Here is a 15,775-nt window from a genome sequence, read left to right as displayed (position 1 = left end):
GATGGAATTCTATATACCAAAATCATACTGTACTTCTGTTTTGTTTTTCTTTTTTTGGAGATGGAGTCTTACTCTGTCGCCCAGACTGGAGTGCAGTGGTGCAATCTCGGCTAACTGCAACCTCCACCTCCCTGGTTCAAGCAATTCCCCTGCCTCAGCCTCCCAAGCAGTTGGGATTACAGGCGCACCCCACCACGCCTGGCTAACTTTTTTGTATTTTTAGTATAGACGGGGTTTCACCATGTTGGCCAGACTGGTCTCGAACTCCTGACCTCAGGTAATCCACCCGCCTCGACCTCCCAAAATGCTGGGATTACAAGCATGAGCCACCATGCCCATCCTCATAATGTGTTTCTTAAAGAGCACCATAATTTATTTCCTACTGCCCCATTACTGAAAAAAGCTTAGGAACCACAGGTAGTGACCTGCTCAGTAAAATACTCTCTTTGGCTCTGAAATGTTCTGCATTTTTAGTCAATGAATTTAATCATATAATGGCAAGTTAAATTTTTGATAATTCAAACCTCATCTTCATTACAGACCCCTAATAATTAACAAGCTTATAATTAGAATATTCATAAATTGTAGACCATCTCTCCTGGGCTCAGTGGTTAAAGCTTTATAGACAACACAGTATAAAGCAAGCCCTTTATCTCCTACAGTTTCCCAGCAATCCCAACATTTGGGACCCAGTGACAATTTAAGTCAGCACTAAACCCAAAATTCCTCAGGACCAAAAGTTTTAGTCACAAAGTTCATATACTTTTCCTTCCTAAGACTCAAACATATTTGATGTTATAATACTTTTTCACACTTCCCAGAAAACATCAATGCTGTTCTAGAATGTAACATAAAAAAGAATGGAAAAAAAAATCAGTCTGTGACTAGTAGGTCAAAGAGCACATGGGGCAGCAGAAGCAGGTATAATTGAATGAAAGTGTATCAGCTAGAACTCAGTATTTTAAGGAACAGAAAGCTCAGCTCAATCTGACCTGAACAAGGGAGAGGGAGGGGAATGTGGAGCAGGGAAGAGCTGGGATTCTTAGCAATTTATTAGCTTCTATAACAGAAAAGTTCAGAAATCTGGCAAGTTCCCAATGTCCCAATTGTCACCAAGGTGAAGTACCTGGTTCTCCCTGCTCTGACTTCATGGTGTTGGCCTCACCCTCAGTTTTACACTGTGACCTTCAGCAGCTCTTCTCATTATGTTAGCCAAACAGCTATAGCCATTCATACCCTCACACCTTCAAGAGAACCTATGGAAGAGAAAGAAAGCCTCTTTTTCCCAGAAGCCCCAGGGAATATCACTTTTGCTTTCATTGGCTCTGATTGGTTTATTTACCAATTCTGAACCAATCATTGTGGCCAGTAGGTATAGTATGCTAATTGGCTTATGTCAGTCAAGACCCATCCCCAGAGCCTGAGGTAGTGACAGTCTCACTGGGACTGAAACAGGGAATGGGGTAAGGCTGTTTTCTCCAAAAAGATTTAGGATTCTGCTCCCAGGAGGAGAAGGGGTATAAAATGCCAGCCATCAAAGAGCTATGTACTACAAGAGCTGTGAGAAGTGAGAGCATAGAAGAAAGCCACCAAGGAGGAGATAGTAGATAGTCCAGATAGAACACCACAGCAATCTGATGCCCGCACCTACCTCTTCAGCTTTTAAAGCATCACCTAAATGATTACAGTGCACTGCTGATGTTCACAGTCACGACCCTGAGTCATCTAGGAAAGATTAAATTATGTTTGATTTACTAAGACAGGGAAGAAGTTAATGGATGTTAGAAAGGTTTGTGTATGTTTTAATAAATAACAGTGTTTTTAAAGGACCAAAACTAAGCCAAATGGAAAGTTATTTTTACCATATGAGGCTTTAAATCTTATATTTTCTTGTACTTAGTCTCAATCTTACCTCATTAAAGGGTGCCATGTGTTTGACTGAAATATTTTTAAAAGCTGTGTTTTAGCTATACTCAGTTTATATCTTAACAAAGGAAGTTTCAGTTGTTGATGAAAATGTTGTTTTTGCTTTTGTCCAGAATGCATACACAGCCACAGCTATCAACAGCACCAACTTCTGCACCTCAGCAAAGGATGCCTTTGTCATTCTGGTGGAGAATGCTTTGCGAGTGGCTACCATCAACACAGTGGGAGATTTTATGTTATTCCTAGGCAAGGTAAGACCAAGTATTTTTTTCTGCAACTTACAGTAAAGTTTTGCATATATATATTTGCTCTTTTATTTTAAAAATATCCAGGCCACCAAAAAACTAAAAGAAAGTACTTAGGAAGCCCTTACTATGTGTCCAGCATTGTTATAAGTACTTGACATATATTGTGTTCATTTAATCCCCACAATAAATTTTTAAGGTAAGTTCTGTTATTATCCTCATTTTACAGAGAGGGAAACTGAGGCATGGAGAGGCTAAGTCATGTGCCTATGTTTCTCCTTCTGTGTTGTTTTTTGTTGTTGTTTGTTTGTTTGTTTGTTTGAGAGGGAGTTTCACTCTGTCGCCCAGGCTGGAGTACAATGGTGCTATCTTGGCTCACTGCAACCTCTGCCTCCTGGGTTCAAGCAATTCTCCTGCTTTAGCCTCCCGAGTAGCTGGGATTACAGGCGTGCGCCACCACACCCGGCTAATTTTTGTATTATTGGTAGAGAGAGGGTTTCCACATGTCGGCCAGGCTGGTCTCGAGCTCCTGACCTCAGGTGATCCGCCCGCCTTGGCCTCCCAAAGTGCTGGGATTACAGGCGTGAGCCACTGCACCCAGCCCTCTTTTTGTGTTTTGAACTGTAAAGAATTAGGAAAAAGTCTTCCTCCTGGTTAGTGGTACTGCAACTGGAGCCTGACTGCCTCGATTTCAGTTCTGACACTATCACTGGTAGTTGTGTGACCTGGGCAGGTTAGATAATCACTCTGTGCCTCAGTTTGCTCATCTGTAAAATTGGAATATAATAGTGTCAAACTCCTAGGGTCATGAGGTTAATGCATTGTTAATACATGTAGGGTATCTAGGAGAGTGCTTGACACATTTTAAGTTCTCAGTGAATGTTAGGTGTTGTCATTATTACTATAGTATTATGTATAAGCCCCTTTAAAATAGAGCTGTTAGAGAATAAGACTTATACTTTCCTTAGAAATGTCGAACAAGAGGCAAGTTATTCTATACTATTAAAATACTGCAAAATATTCAATAACATTATAATTAGATTTCATTGTATCTGAGTTTTAAACCACAAAATATACAGAAAATTTTTGAATTGAGGAAAGAGAAAGACTTATACTACCACCACTATAACTAAATAACATCATTTCTATATAATTCTTCCCATGTTTTTTCATCGGCTTGTATTTCTGTAGTATAAAAATCATAGCATACGTACCTGTTGGTCCTCCCGATTTATCTTTACATTACACCATATACATTTTCCATCTTGTTTTGATAATCTTCACAATTATTCATTATTACCAGGTAAATATCCACCAAATACTATTTGTAAACATTTTCTTACTATTGAACCCTTAGGTGGCTCTAGCCAACTGTATTTTTTAAATGTTTTTGTAAAGAAAATGTGTTTGGCATGGAGAAGTATAGCATTGTGTGTGATGAAGTGGGTCGGTTCTCTACAGCTGATTCAGAAAGGCTTCACCATCTTTCATTTTTGTTTACATATTTATAATTTATCCCTACAGCTAAGAAAGATTAGAAGCAACTTAGGATAAAAGTATATATATGTATACCACACACATACTACACACACTGCTTTTGTTTTTTTTTTCCAGACAGAGTTTCACTCTTGTTGTGCAGGCTGGAGTGCAGTGGCACAATCTTGGCTCACCACAACCTCCACGTCCTGGGTTCAAGTGATTCTCCTGCTTCAACCTCCCGAGTAGCTGGGACTACAAGCATGCCCCACCATGCCCATCTTTGTATTTTTAGTAGAGACGGGGTTTCTCCATGTTGGTCAGGCTGGTCTCGAACTCCCGACCTCAGGTGATCTGCCCACCTCAGCCTCCCGAAGTGCTGGGATTACAGGCATGAGCCATTGCCCACAACGCTTTTTACAAAGGGAAATAAGAAGCCATTTAGAGGAGTAAGGGAGATACTAAGTGGTAATATTTAATGATGATGATTTTAGTAAACTCTGATTAAGACACTTTGGGTACCAGGCACTGAGGGAAGGGCTTTTGTTAAGTGTTACATTTGGTCCTCCCCTGTAAGGTGAGCTACTAGTATTATCTTTGGTTTCCTCTACTCTAAAAGTTTAGAGAACAAATTAAATTGGCCAGATTTAGAGAACTAGAATGTGGCGTTCAAGCTCAGGTCTGTCTGACTTCTAAGTTACTAATCACTGTGTGCTATAATTGCCTCAGCTGATGTTAAATTTGTCCTTGGGCCTTTTAAAAAAATTTTTTAAAGCCTTTTGACTCAGTAATTCTGAGCTCACCTACTAAGCCCTGTTTTTTATTAAGAGTTTACAATATGAAGAAATGCATATAATGTAATAAATGAAAAAGCTGAGTAAAACTACTAGGCTTTAGTAGTGTTTAACAATGTTTATAAGAAAAAGAATGGAAATGAATATCTCAAGATGTTAACAATGATTGCTTTTGGATATTGAAAATATAGATAATTCCAAACCCCTACCCCACTTTATTGTAGTAAGATAATATTCTCTATATTGAGTCTGCATTATTTTTTTAATGAAAAATAAAAAGATGGGTTGGGCACGGTGGCTCACGCCTATAATCCCAGCACTTTGGGAGGCTGAGGTGGGCAGATCACCAGAGGTCAGGAGTTCGAGACCAGCCTGGTCAACGATGTGGCGAAACCCCATATCTACTAAAAAAATACGAAAAAAAAAATTAGCCGGGTGTGGTGGCGAGCACCCGTAGTCCCAGCTACTTGGGAGGCTGAGGCGGAGAATCATTTGAACCCAGGAGGCAGAGGTTGCAGTGAGCCGAGATCGCACCACTACACTCCAGCCTGGGTGATAGAGCAAGACTCTGTCTAAAAAAAAGAGAAAAAAATATAAAGATGATAAAACACAATGTTCTAAAGTTGACTTTTTTTAGCAGCCTAGTGACCTGTCAAAACTTTTTCTTTGTTTATCATATCCTTTTATTCATATCTTTATAGAGTGCCTACTAGTAATGTGGAAAGGACTATTATAGGTTCTGGTTATATACTGATCAATACATAGAATTTAAAATCTAGTAGAGGGCCAGGCACGGTGGCTCATGCCTATAATCCCAACACTATGGGAGGCTAAGATGGGTGGATCACTTGAGGTCAGGAGTTCGAGACCAACCTGGCCAACATGGGGAAACCCTGTCTCTACTAAAAGTATAAAAATTAGCCAGGCATAGTGGTACATGCCTGTAATCCCAGCTACTCAGAAGCTGAGGCATGAGAATTAGTTGAATCTGAGAGGCGGAGGTTACAGTGAGCTGAGATAGTGCAACTACACTGCAGCCTGGATGACAAAGCGAGACTCTGTCTCAAAAACAAAAACAAAAGAAACCTAGTAGAAAAGGCAGTTTTGTATCCCTTTTTTCACTTGGTATTACATTATGAGCATTTCTTGTTTTCTTAAAACGTTTCTAACTCTGGTTATACAACTGTTGTGTCATTTAATCCTCAGGTTTTCTGTTTTTTACAGTTGAGCTGTGCTCAATTTTTTACTAACCTAAAATTTGTATTTGTGTATAAATCTTGCCCACATCAATCCTTATTTCCTGAAGACAGAAACCTAGAATTAGAATTAATTAGGATTCTTGATGTGCATTGCCAAATTGTTTTCCAGAAAGGTATATTTTTAATAATGTAATATTTATAGTATTTCAAATGACCTCAAAAACCATAAAAGATGATAAATACATTTTTAATTGAGAAATTCAAAAAAGAGAAAAATAAGAGGAAGAGAAATCTTCTGGGTTTCTAACATTTTAATATCAATGTTCTTTAGTTTTTTTTCCTAAAAATATAGTTCTGATCATAGAATACAGTAAATCTTTCGAAAAGAGTTTTTCATTACAATTAAATAGCTGCTAGCATGCAGAATTTGTTTCTAATCAGGGAGTTCAACTAATAGATCATAATAAACATTATAAAACATGATGCCAGAAATGAATTGTTTGTATACATAGCAACTTGACTAAATCTTGAGGAAACTATGCTGAGCGAAAAAATCTAATCCCAGAAGATTACTTCTGTTTATATAATAGAAATTACAACAGGGCTGGGCTCTGTGGCTTACACCTGTAATCCCAGCACTTTGGGAGGCCAAGGAGGGTGGATCGCTTGAGCCCAGGAGTCTAAGACCAGCTTGAAAAATGTGGCGAAACCCCATTTCTACAAAAAAATACAAAAATTTTCCTGGCATGGTGCGGTGCACCTGTATTCCTAGCTACTCAGGAGGCTGAGGTGGGAGGATCGCTTCAGCCCGGAGGCAGAGGCTGCATTGAGCCGTGATCACACCACTGCATTCCAGTCTGGGTGACAGAGCAAGACTCTTTCTCAAAAAGAAAAAAAGTGAAATGACAGCAGTGTGGAAATGGAGAATGGATTTGTGGTTAGAGATCGGGTTGAGGAGGAGGGGAAATACCCATAAAATAGCAAAGTGCAGGGTTTCGGTGATGATGGATATATTCTGCATCTTCACAGTATCAATGTCAATAACATGGTTGTGACATCGATATCATGCTATAGTTTTACAAGATGTTATCATTGAAGGGAACTGGGTAAAGGGTACATGGAACCATTCTACTATTTCTTACAACTGCATGTGAATTCACAATTACCTCAAAATTTTAAATTCAATTTTAAAACTCTGAATTAAAAAAGGCATCATTATGGGTTCCATTTCTATGGTACCCTGATAGTTTTTATGGAATATGAATTAGATTTGTAAGGGAACTTAGCTCTTCTAGTTTAGTGACTTGTAACATATGGTCACTGGCCAATAGGGTCCTAAAGGTAAGAATAGAGATTTATAATCCAATTTAAATTTTTTAAGTATTGATATTTGTCCTAATAAAGCTATCCCGAAACCCTTCAATCTCAAATTTATTTGCTTCTGTGTGAAATTATTTTACCTCCATTTGGTAATGTCTTTTCTCACACTAATTATATCTTCTAGTTGACAATTTATTTGACTTGGGTTAATAAAAATTGAGAATATGAATTATTACTTATAAATGCTATTTTATTGGTAAACAATATCTTTCAAAATGTAGGTGCTCTAGAGAAAGAGCATCATAAATGTTGCACTTAGGATGGCAAAAAAAGAAAGGAAGGGAGGGAGGGAGAAACATTGCCAGGCATTGCATTAAATACTTTTAGAATGTTTATTTTAACAATCGTGGGATGTATGTATTATTATGTCTCTTTTAAAGATGGAAAAACAGGCTCAGAATGGTTAAATGAGCTTGCTTAGAGTTACAAAACTAAGTACTAATTCTGTGATTCAAATCTACATCTTTCTGACTCCAAAACTAGTATCATTTCCTTCCTGCTTCCCACATCCTACCCAAAGCATGAATCTCGTCTACTGTATTCCAATAATTTATCCTCTAGAACAGGAATGTCTATTTTTTTTTTCTTTTTTTGAGATGGAATCTTGTTGTGTGCCCAGGCTGGTCTTGAAGTTCTGGGCTCAAGCAATCCTCCTGCCTCAGCCTCCCGAGTAGCTGGGACGGTAGGTGTGAGCCATCATGCCCAGCTAGGATTTCTTAACTTCTAAAGTCATGCGCCCTATTAAGAAAAAAGTTTGATCACAGTTGTTTAATATATTTACATTTATTTATCAATTGTGTGTATATTATATATATATAGCTGTTACTAATATATGCCTTATAAAGCATACTAAAGAAGACATTATAAATGTATGAGAAATATAATAGAAGTCCCAGGTGATCCTGTTAAATACTCCCTAGGATGTGGGTACTCCACCATGGAGATCACTGATATAGTCCAGTACTTCTTGAGACATAGGCTTTATCAGCACCTGGGATACTTTTTAAATGGAAACTACTGGGCTTTATTGTGGATCCAACCAACCAGACTCTGGGAGTAGGGCCCAGGAATCTGCATTCTTAGCCTTTCTACAGTTTGAGAACCATTACTGTATCTGCTTGAATAAGTGCATAACACTCTTTCATTATATTTGGGAATAACTACTACTTTTTTGGCTAAACATCACTAATTGTTGAAGTTATCTCTTGTATGAGAATATTTAACCTTCCATCTCACCATCTTTTTGTCTCAACATCTAGTTTGTTTGAGCCACACCTTCTTTCTATAACTAACTTTACCATTTCAATGGGATTTAACTTTTAATGGCATGCTGAGAGCATGAAGAACCTCAGCCCTCCAATAAGGTGAATGTGCAAAATTTGGAGAGTATAGGAAATAACTCACTCTAAAATTGAAACTAGGAGAGTGGAAGAAAATGGAAGTAATGACCGGGCGCGGTGGCTCACACCTGTAATCCCAGCAGTTTGGGAGGCCGAGGCGGGCGGATCACCTGAGGTCAGGAGATAGAGACCAGCCTGGCCAACATGGTGAAACCCTGTCTCTACTAAAAAATACAAAAATAAATTGGCCAGGCGTGGTGGCGAGCACCTGTAGTTCCAGCTACTTGGGAGGCTGAGGCGAAGAATTGCTTGAACCCAGGAGGTGGAGGTTGCAGTGAGCCAAGATCATGCCACTGCTCTCTAGCCTACGTGACAGAGCAAGACTCTGTCTCAAAAAAAAGAAAAGAAAATGGAAGTAATTAAGCATCTATGGAAATAACCCCAGAAAATAAGTCACTATAAGAGAAGATTCATAAGTGAGTTGCTACAAAAATGGTGGGGGGAGTCTTCCAAAGCTTGGGCAGACCCAGATTTGCTCACTAAAAGCATCTGAGAGAGGGATCAATTTATAGCTTAACCAATGTATCATCTAATGCAATTTAACTCCAAGTTAAGATAATGGTGAATGAGAAATGCCTTGATGTTGATAAATACTGGAGAAAATGCCAAAGAAGAATTCTCACTCTGCCTCTGCTTAATGCTAGGCAGGAACAGGCTGCCATGATTCTAGAGGTCTCTTTTTTCCCTTTACTTAAAGCCTTATGCAAGACAAAATAATGGACTGGGAAAGAGTGTGTCTAGAATTCAGTAGAATCCATTACTGCTGTGTACCAATATCCAAATATTTCTGAGTTTTTATCTGGAAAGAGCACTGGAGTTGACATCATGAGACCATTATTTGAGTAGGATCTATTCTTTTTTCTACTCTTATGACCTTGACCTTGGGTCTACTCTTTTTTTTCTACTCAGGTTGGCTAGCATCTCTAAGTATGTTTCCCAGTCTATAAAATGGGATGATAATATTTGCCATAAACCATTTATAGTGTTATTGAAAAGCTGTAATAAAATGTATTTTAAACACCACAAAAAATTTAAAATGCTGCATGTGAAATTGTGAAGCATCAGAGTGGGTGGTTCTTGACAATAACTAAATTGGCTATTTCTTTTATTCTTTTAGCATGGATGTTTTTGGCAACCTCTTTCTTCACAGAGAGTCCAAATATAAACTTCATGGCAAATTATATTAAATTTACCACATATTCTATGTGAAATAAAATATGAAACACAGAAAAAGTTCTAAGACTATAGATGTTTGTTGCAGCATTATTTATATCTGAAAACGATGTAAATCTCCATAGTAAGAGAGTGGTTAAATGTATTTTAAATCTCTCATAAAATGAAATTATGTAGCTGAGTAAATATTTATGAAGCATTTATAATGATACTTCTATAAATATTAATGAAAAGCTTATAGTGATTTGTTTATATAATACTATTTCATATATGTGAAAATGCTTAGAAAAAAATACATACCATTACACTGAAATATCACTTTTTTCTTAGTGCTAAGAGTGTGTAAATTTTTTCTAAAATATGTGTACATTTATCTTAAAAATTGCCACAGATTCTAAATAGGTTAAGTTTTAGGGTGCAGCGTAGCATTTAGAAAACTTAATTATCTTTAAACCAGAATCATTTAACGTATGATTTTAAAATGTATATTATATGATAAGCATGCATGACTCTGTGTGTATATGGGAATATATGGATTGTATTTCCTCATTTGAGATGGAATGGCCTCATGCAACCATCACTTATAAATAGTAAAGAGAATTTGAAGTCTGCAAATGATGAGAAAAGAGTGGCTTTCTTCAGTAGGATATTAAATGTGATCTTTGTTCTCTCTGCTTCAGGTGCTGATAGTCTGCAGCACAGGTTTAGCTGGGATTATGCTGCTCAACTACCAGCAGGACTACACAGTATGGGTGCTGCCTCTGATCATCGTCTGCCTCTTTGCTTTCCTAGTCGCTCATTGCTTCCTGTCTATTTACGAAATGGTAGTGGATGTATTATTCTTGTGTTTTGCCATTGATACAAAATACAATGATGGGAGCCCTGGCAGAGAATTCTATATGGATAAAGTGCTGATGGTAAGTACTTCAAATGCCCTTTCCAATTTAGGGATAAAAATACCAATAAAAATATTTTGTAAAACATTATCTATGTTTAATTCACACTATATGCAACTGAGTAATTTAGAATTAACCCCGTAGCACTGACTCATGAATGAGGTTAATCTTGGGTAAGTCAGGGAGGAAGGCTTCTTGGCATGGACAAGATCATTTCAGATCACCTAGCTAGAGCTGTACTCATTAATAGTCCTAAGTTCACCCTATTCCTGCTGCCCCTCTCTCTGTAGTTAGATAGATTTGAATTGACTTTTTAAACCAGCTTCTAGCCTTTTCCTGAAATGGGGCTCAAAGACAAAATATCCTGTTTCCCAGGTCCTAGTGCCTACCTGTCTTTCTCTGTCCACCATTGCCCCAAACATTACTGCTGTCAACCCTGATTAAAACTCATCATCTTAAATATGGTGGGCCAAACTGAAAGCATTTTGTGATGAATATGGATAACAGACCCATGACTGATAGAGTGTATAGTTATTTATTAGTCAAGATCTGAACCTTTACACAGATATTATATGCAGATTTTTCATATTAGAACCTCAATTAAATGTCTTTAAAAATTTGAAAACCTTATTAAATGGCTTAAGTACCATTATAATCAGTGTTAACTGTTACCAAGTAAAGATGCTTTCTAAATAATAGTAGTTTGCTATTAAGCTATGAAATATTTCTATCTCAAAATGGGTAATATTGAATACTAAGCATTATACATTGAAATAACAAGTCATTTTCCAGGAGCATATTTTATCCAGTTAAATCTGAAATAAGTGTATTAATAAATAGGCTAGATTTTTTATTTTTTTTATTTTTTTTATTTTTTTGAGACAGAGTCTTGCTTTGTCAACCAGACTGGAGTATAGTGGCATGGTCTTGGCTCTGCAGCCTCTACCTCCCAGGTTCAGGCAGTTCTGCCTCAGCCTCCCAAGTAGCTGTGATTACATGCGTGTGCCACCACTCCTGGCTAATTTTTGCATTTTTAGTAGAGATAGGGTTTTACCATGTTGGCCAGGCTGGTCTTGAACTCCTGTCCTCAGGTGATCTGCCTGCCTTGGCCTTCCAAAATGCTGGGATTACAGGTGTGGGCCACCACACCCAGCCTAGATTTTTTTTTTTTTTCAATAGCAAGAATGCCAAATGATTTAGCTGACCTATTTGGCATTGATTTTCTCTTTTTCTGACAACATCAGCTAAATTGTGGACATTTTCTTAATGTCTAAACTAATTCTAACTGGTTATTTTCTGAATGGAATTTGATCATGATTATTGCATCTCTTTTGTGATTAAAGCATTTAGAAGAGTGTTACTGTTTTTTAAGTCACTGATCAAAAGCAGAGTAAAGAATACTATTTTCCACCCTTCAGTTTTCTCTGTAGGAATGGTGAGGATATTTAATGAAGAAGTGCCCTGTAAATGTTGACAGAATGGAAATGTTCCCTTTGGGGCACATTCCCATTTCGACTACTACTAACCATAGGTTCTGGTTGATACACCCTGTCTTCCTACTTTATGAAGTAATGTCATGGTCAGATTGACACTTTTTTAAAAGATAGTTTGTTTGTGGTTTGGTTAAGAAAAAAAGCATTATGTGCTTAGCAATATCAGTGTGTTCTTTTACCTTCTGTGGTTATTTAAAAGTGGAGGCTTATGGAGTAACATGTTCTTCTTGTTTCATTTAACCTTGATATAGAAAAAAACAACAATAACAAATAAAATGATATTCTGAGTATGAGAAAATAGCCTCTTAAAAATGTTAGGTGTTTTCTCTTCCACATAGAACTAACATTATCTCTTGGAGCCTTAGTAAGATTGTCACAATGAATGGATGGAAAGATGTTTTAAATCAGCGGATTGCAGGATCCATTCCTGCAAATTTAGCAGCCCTCATGTGTGATACTAAACATTCTTTATTGCTATGTTTTTAGGCCATCCATTTACCAAGATTGAGTCAAAAATGTAAATGTTCTTTAGAATTCATCTACTAACAAATCTGAAAGGAACCAAGAATTTACGCATTGTGATCCATATTTTGCAGGAGTTTGTGGAAAACAGTAGGAAAGCAATGAAAGAAGCTGGTAAGGGAGGCGTCGCTGATGCCAGAGAGCTAAAGCCGATGGTAGGTGGAGATGAGGAGGTGGCCGCCCTCCAAGAATTTCACTTTCACTTCCTCTCTCTCTCTGTCTTCACTGACTGCACTTCTTCAGGAGAAGCTTTTGTTATCTGTATCACGCAGGACGTGCTGCTCTTTCTGTTTGTGTGCTTACCCATCACTTGGATGGCAGAATTCTTGTCACAACTGAGACCACCTTCTGTAAAAGTAAGCTGAAAGGAACAACATCCTTGTCAGTGCTCGGTGGGGGGTAGGGGATGATAGTTTTGTCCCTAAGGTAAAACTGCTATTGCTCTTTCCGTTTCAACTGTCAGTGTTTGGCTTTCATCAGACTGAACATTTTGGTGTACACTTGAACTGACGGTTTGACTTTTATCATTTTGGAAGGTGATCATAGCAATTCCTTTCAACTTGCTAAAATTCATACTCCCCCATTTTAAAATATTGTTCTGTTTACATCGCTGTCCTTTTCCCTTGGCTGACATTTTCTTCTGTTGCCTAGTTGTACTTTCTTTGTTTCTTAAGCTTTATTTTTCAGTAGCAACAAGGCTGTTTTCATCAATACCCACATTCCCACTCAGTAAGACAATCTAGTCTTCTCCCAGTTTAATTGTGAGATGGATAAATTATTTCTGGTCATTGATATTATATATATGTATATATATACAAATATATCTCTGTACTCCACTTTTATTTGAAAAAAGCAGCTTAATGAGTGTAAGAGAACCTTGAGCCGCTTTTCACATGGGTATTGTCACATATATTTCACATGGGTATAGCGTAGCAACAGATGCCTCTGTCATATATTGGTCTAATTACTTCCTAATTTAAATGTGTATTTTTTTAATAGCATGTTTGTTTTCAAATATTATGTAATTGTCTTCATCCTTAAATAATTAATTTTAAACAATGTGCCCTCTAACTGCATATAATGTTCAAAAGTGTGAGGTAAGGACTTTCCTTTCTATCTTCCTTACACTTTAATAAATGATTTGATTTATAGCAAACTTGTCCAACCTGCTGCCTGTGGGCCGCATATGGCTTAGGAAGGCTTTCAGCACAAATTTATACACTTTATTACAACATGAGTTTTTTTGCATTTCTTTTTTTTAAGCCCATCAGCTATCCTTAATGTATTTTATATGCAGCCCAAGACAATTCTTCTTCCAGGGTGGCCTGGGGAAGCCAAAAGATTGGATACTGCTGATTTATAGGTTTTCAACTTTAAAATATATGGTATAAAATAAGTTCATTTAAGTAGACCGAGTGTGGTGGCTCATGCCTGTAATCCTAGCACTTTGGGAGGTTGAAGCAGGTGGATTGCCTGACCTCAGGAGTTTGAGACCACCCTGGGCAAAACGGTGAATCCCCGTCTCTACTAAAATACAAAAAACAAAAAACAAAAAGAAATCCCATCTGTACTAAAATACAAAAAAAAAAAAAAAAAATTAGCTGGGCATGGCAGTGAGTGCCTGTAATCCCAGTTACTTGGGAGGCTGAGGCAGGAGAATTGCTTGAACCTGAGAGGCGGAGGTTGCAGTGAGCCAAGATTGCACCATTGCATTCCAGCCTAGGCGACAGAGCAAGACTCCATCTTAAAAAAAAAAAAAAGTGTATATATGGTATAAAATAAGCTCATTTAAGAGTAAAGGAAATAGGCTTATTTATGGGGGGAGGCAGGGAGGCTATATGTATATGCAAACTAATTGCATATTCAACCTAAGTTAAAGCCTCAATAAAATATTTAGATATAAACCCTTTTTTCTATAACCCTTTCCAGTGCCTATTTTGGTGTTACTCTTAATAGCATGAATAATTATAAAATCAAATTTAAATGTTTAGATCCCAGAGCACAGATCACTCTAGTACCCACATAGCTCTGAATTTTAAGTTTGTATCACCTAGACATGGATTGCTTGGGCAGATGGCAGCTCACCAGCAATCTTCCCAGTCAGATTCCATGCCCGCCCTCCACACCTTTCTGTATCCCTCTTACTTCACAAAGGCTGAGGAGGGCAGCAGTGGAGATTCTGCCAACCCTATGGCAACATGGAGAAAGGAGGGAGGCTTCCTTTCTTCTTCTGCTTGGTAGTCCTAATTGTTCAGCAAATCGATTCTAAGCCCAAAACTTAAAAAGATACAAGAAATCTTTAAATAAAAACCAAGCTTTCCCCCCTTTTCTGTCTCTCCAGTGATTGAAGCTTTCATTATATCATTCAGTAATAAGCGTTTAAAGAAAGGGAGAACTATTTCGAGGTTGAAGACTAGGTAATCTTGCCATGAGTTGGCACAGATTTCTATAATATTATTTAATGAATGGTAGATGAATTGTAGTAGATCAGAATGCAAGTATACTTTCCTTACCTAAACTCCTAATTTATAGGCAATAATCCTGGGAGAACTGCCCAGGTTATGTGGCATTCTACCAGATGCCAAATATTTTAGAAGGAGTTCTTTCCTATTAGTATTTTTAGTTTTGAAATAGTGTCCCTTACTTCAAACAATGCATTAAAATCTTCATTTAATTTTTGCTTTCATTTTCTGTTGTTCAGTTCATTGCTTGCAGATTAATGGCAAAGACCCTCTTCTGCATCCCAAAATACATCTTCTATGTGCATCGTTCTGGTGCTTTGGACATTGTAGCATTGGGTCCCTAAGAATAATGTTTTCAATGGTTAAAAAGCTCCCAGAAGACAAGTGTGAAATATTTCTCACAGAGTAGTTTTATTTTCTCAGCACCTCAGTACCTTCTTTATTTCTCTTCCACAGTATGCATGGTTAGAGTTGGCCCCTACTAACACCATTCCCTTGCATGTGTTTCTAAAAATCTGTTTGAGAAATTTCTACCTTAAGTTTGGGGATTGATAGAATTTAGGATTGCTTATTTGTATTTGCTTGATATAATTTACATATTGTTGCTGTAGATGAAAGTTCTATAAAAGAGCATCATGCCTATTTTGCAGTAGCTCTAGAAACATTGCTGCTGTTTGAATTCACTATCTTCCTCCCTCCTCAATGGGATCTTTTAATTTACGCTTCATTTTTAGCCTATACAATAATGTTCAGTAAAATGAGGTTTTATATTTTCCTTTTGACAGGGGATCATTGAACTAAACATGAGA

General features: G+C 37.5%; 1 protein-coding gene across 12 annotated transcripts in view; it reads left to right on the top strand.

Annotated features, from left to right (window-relative positions):
- SLC44A1 (solute carrier family 44 member 1) overlaps nt 1-15,775 on the top strand; it is a 198,229-nt gene that overhangs the window by 130,761 nt on the left and 51,693 nt on the right. For 8 of the 12 annotated variants that reach the window (XR_012424492.1, XR_012424490.1, XR_012424491.1 and 5 more), the window contains 3 exons: nt 2,040-2,177; nt 10,274-10,510; nt 12,579-12,659. Coding sequence is in view for 8 of the 12 variants with exons in the window: in XM_074016950.1 (XP_073873051.1) it covers nt 2,040-2,177; nt 10,274-10,510; nt 12,579-12,659 (456 nt within the window). In the remaining 4 variants the exon portion in view is untranslated. Of the gene's footprint in view, nt 1-2,039; nt 2,178-10,273; nt 10,511-12,578; nt 12,861-15,775 lie in introns of all 12 variants that reach the window. The other 4 variants (XM_074016948.1, XM_074016945.1, XM_074016947.1 and 1 more) reach the window with 1 other exon arrangement.

This window comes from Macaca fascicularis, chromosome 15, assembly GCF_037993035.2.
Source record: "Macaca fascicularis isolate 582-1 chromosome 15, T2T-MFA8v1.1".
Taxonomy (NCBI): Eukaryota; Metazoa; Chordata; class Mammalia; order Primates; family Cercopithecidae; genus Macaca; species Macaca fascicularis.
Note: the sequence above shows the minus strand (reverse complement) of the source record. Positions and strands in the feature narration are given on the sequence as shown.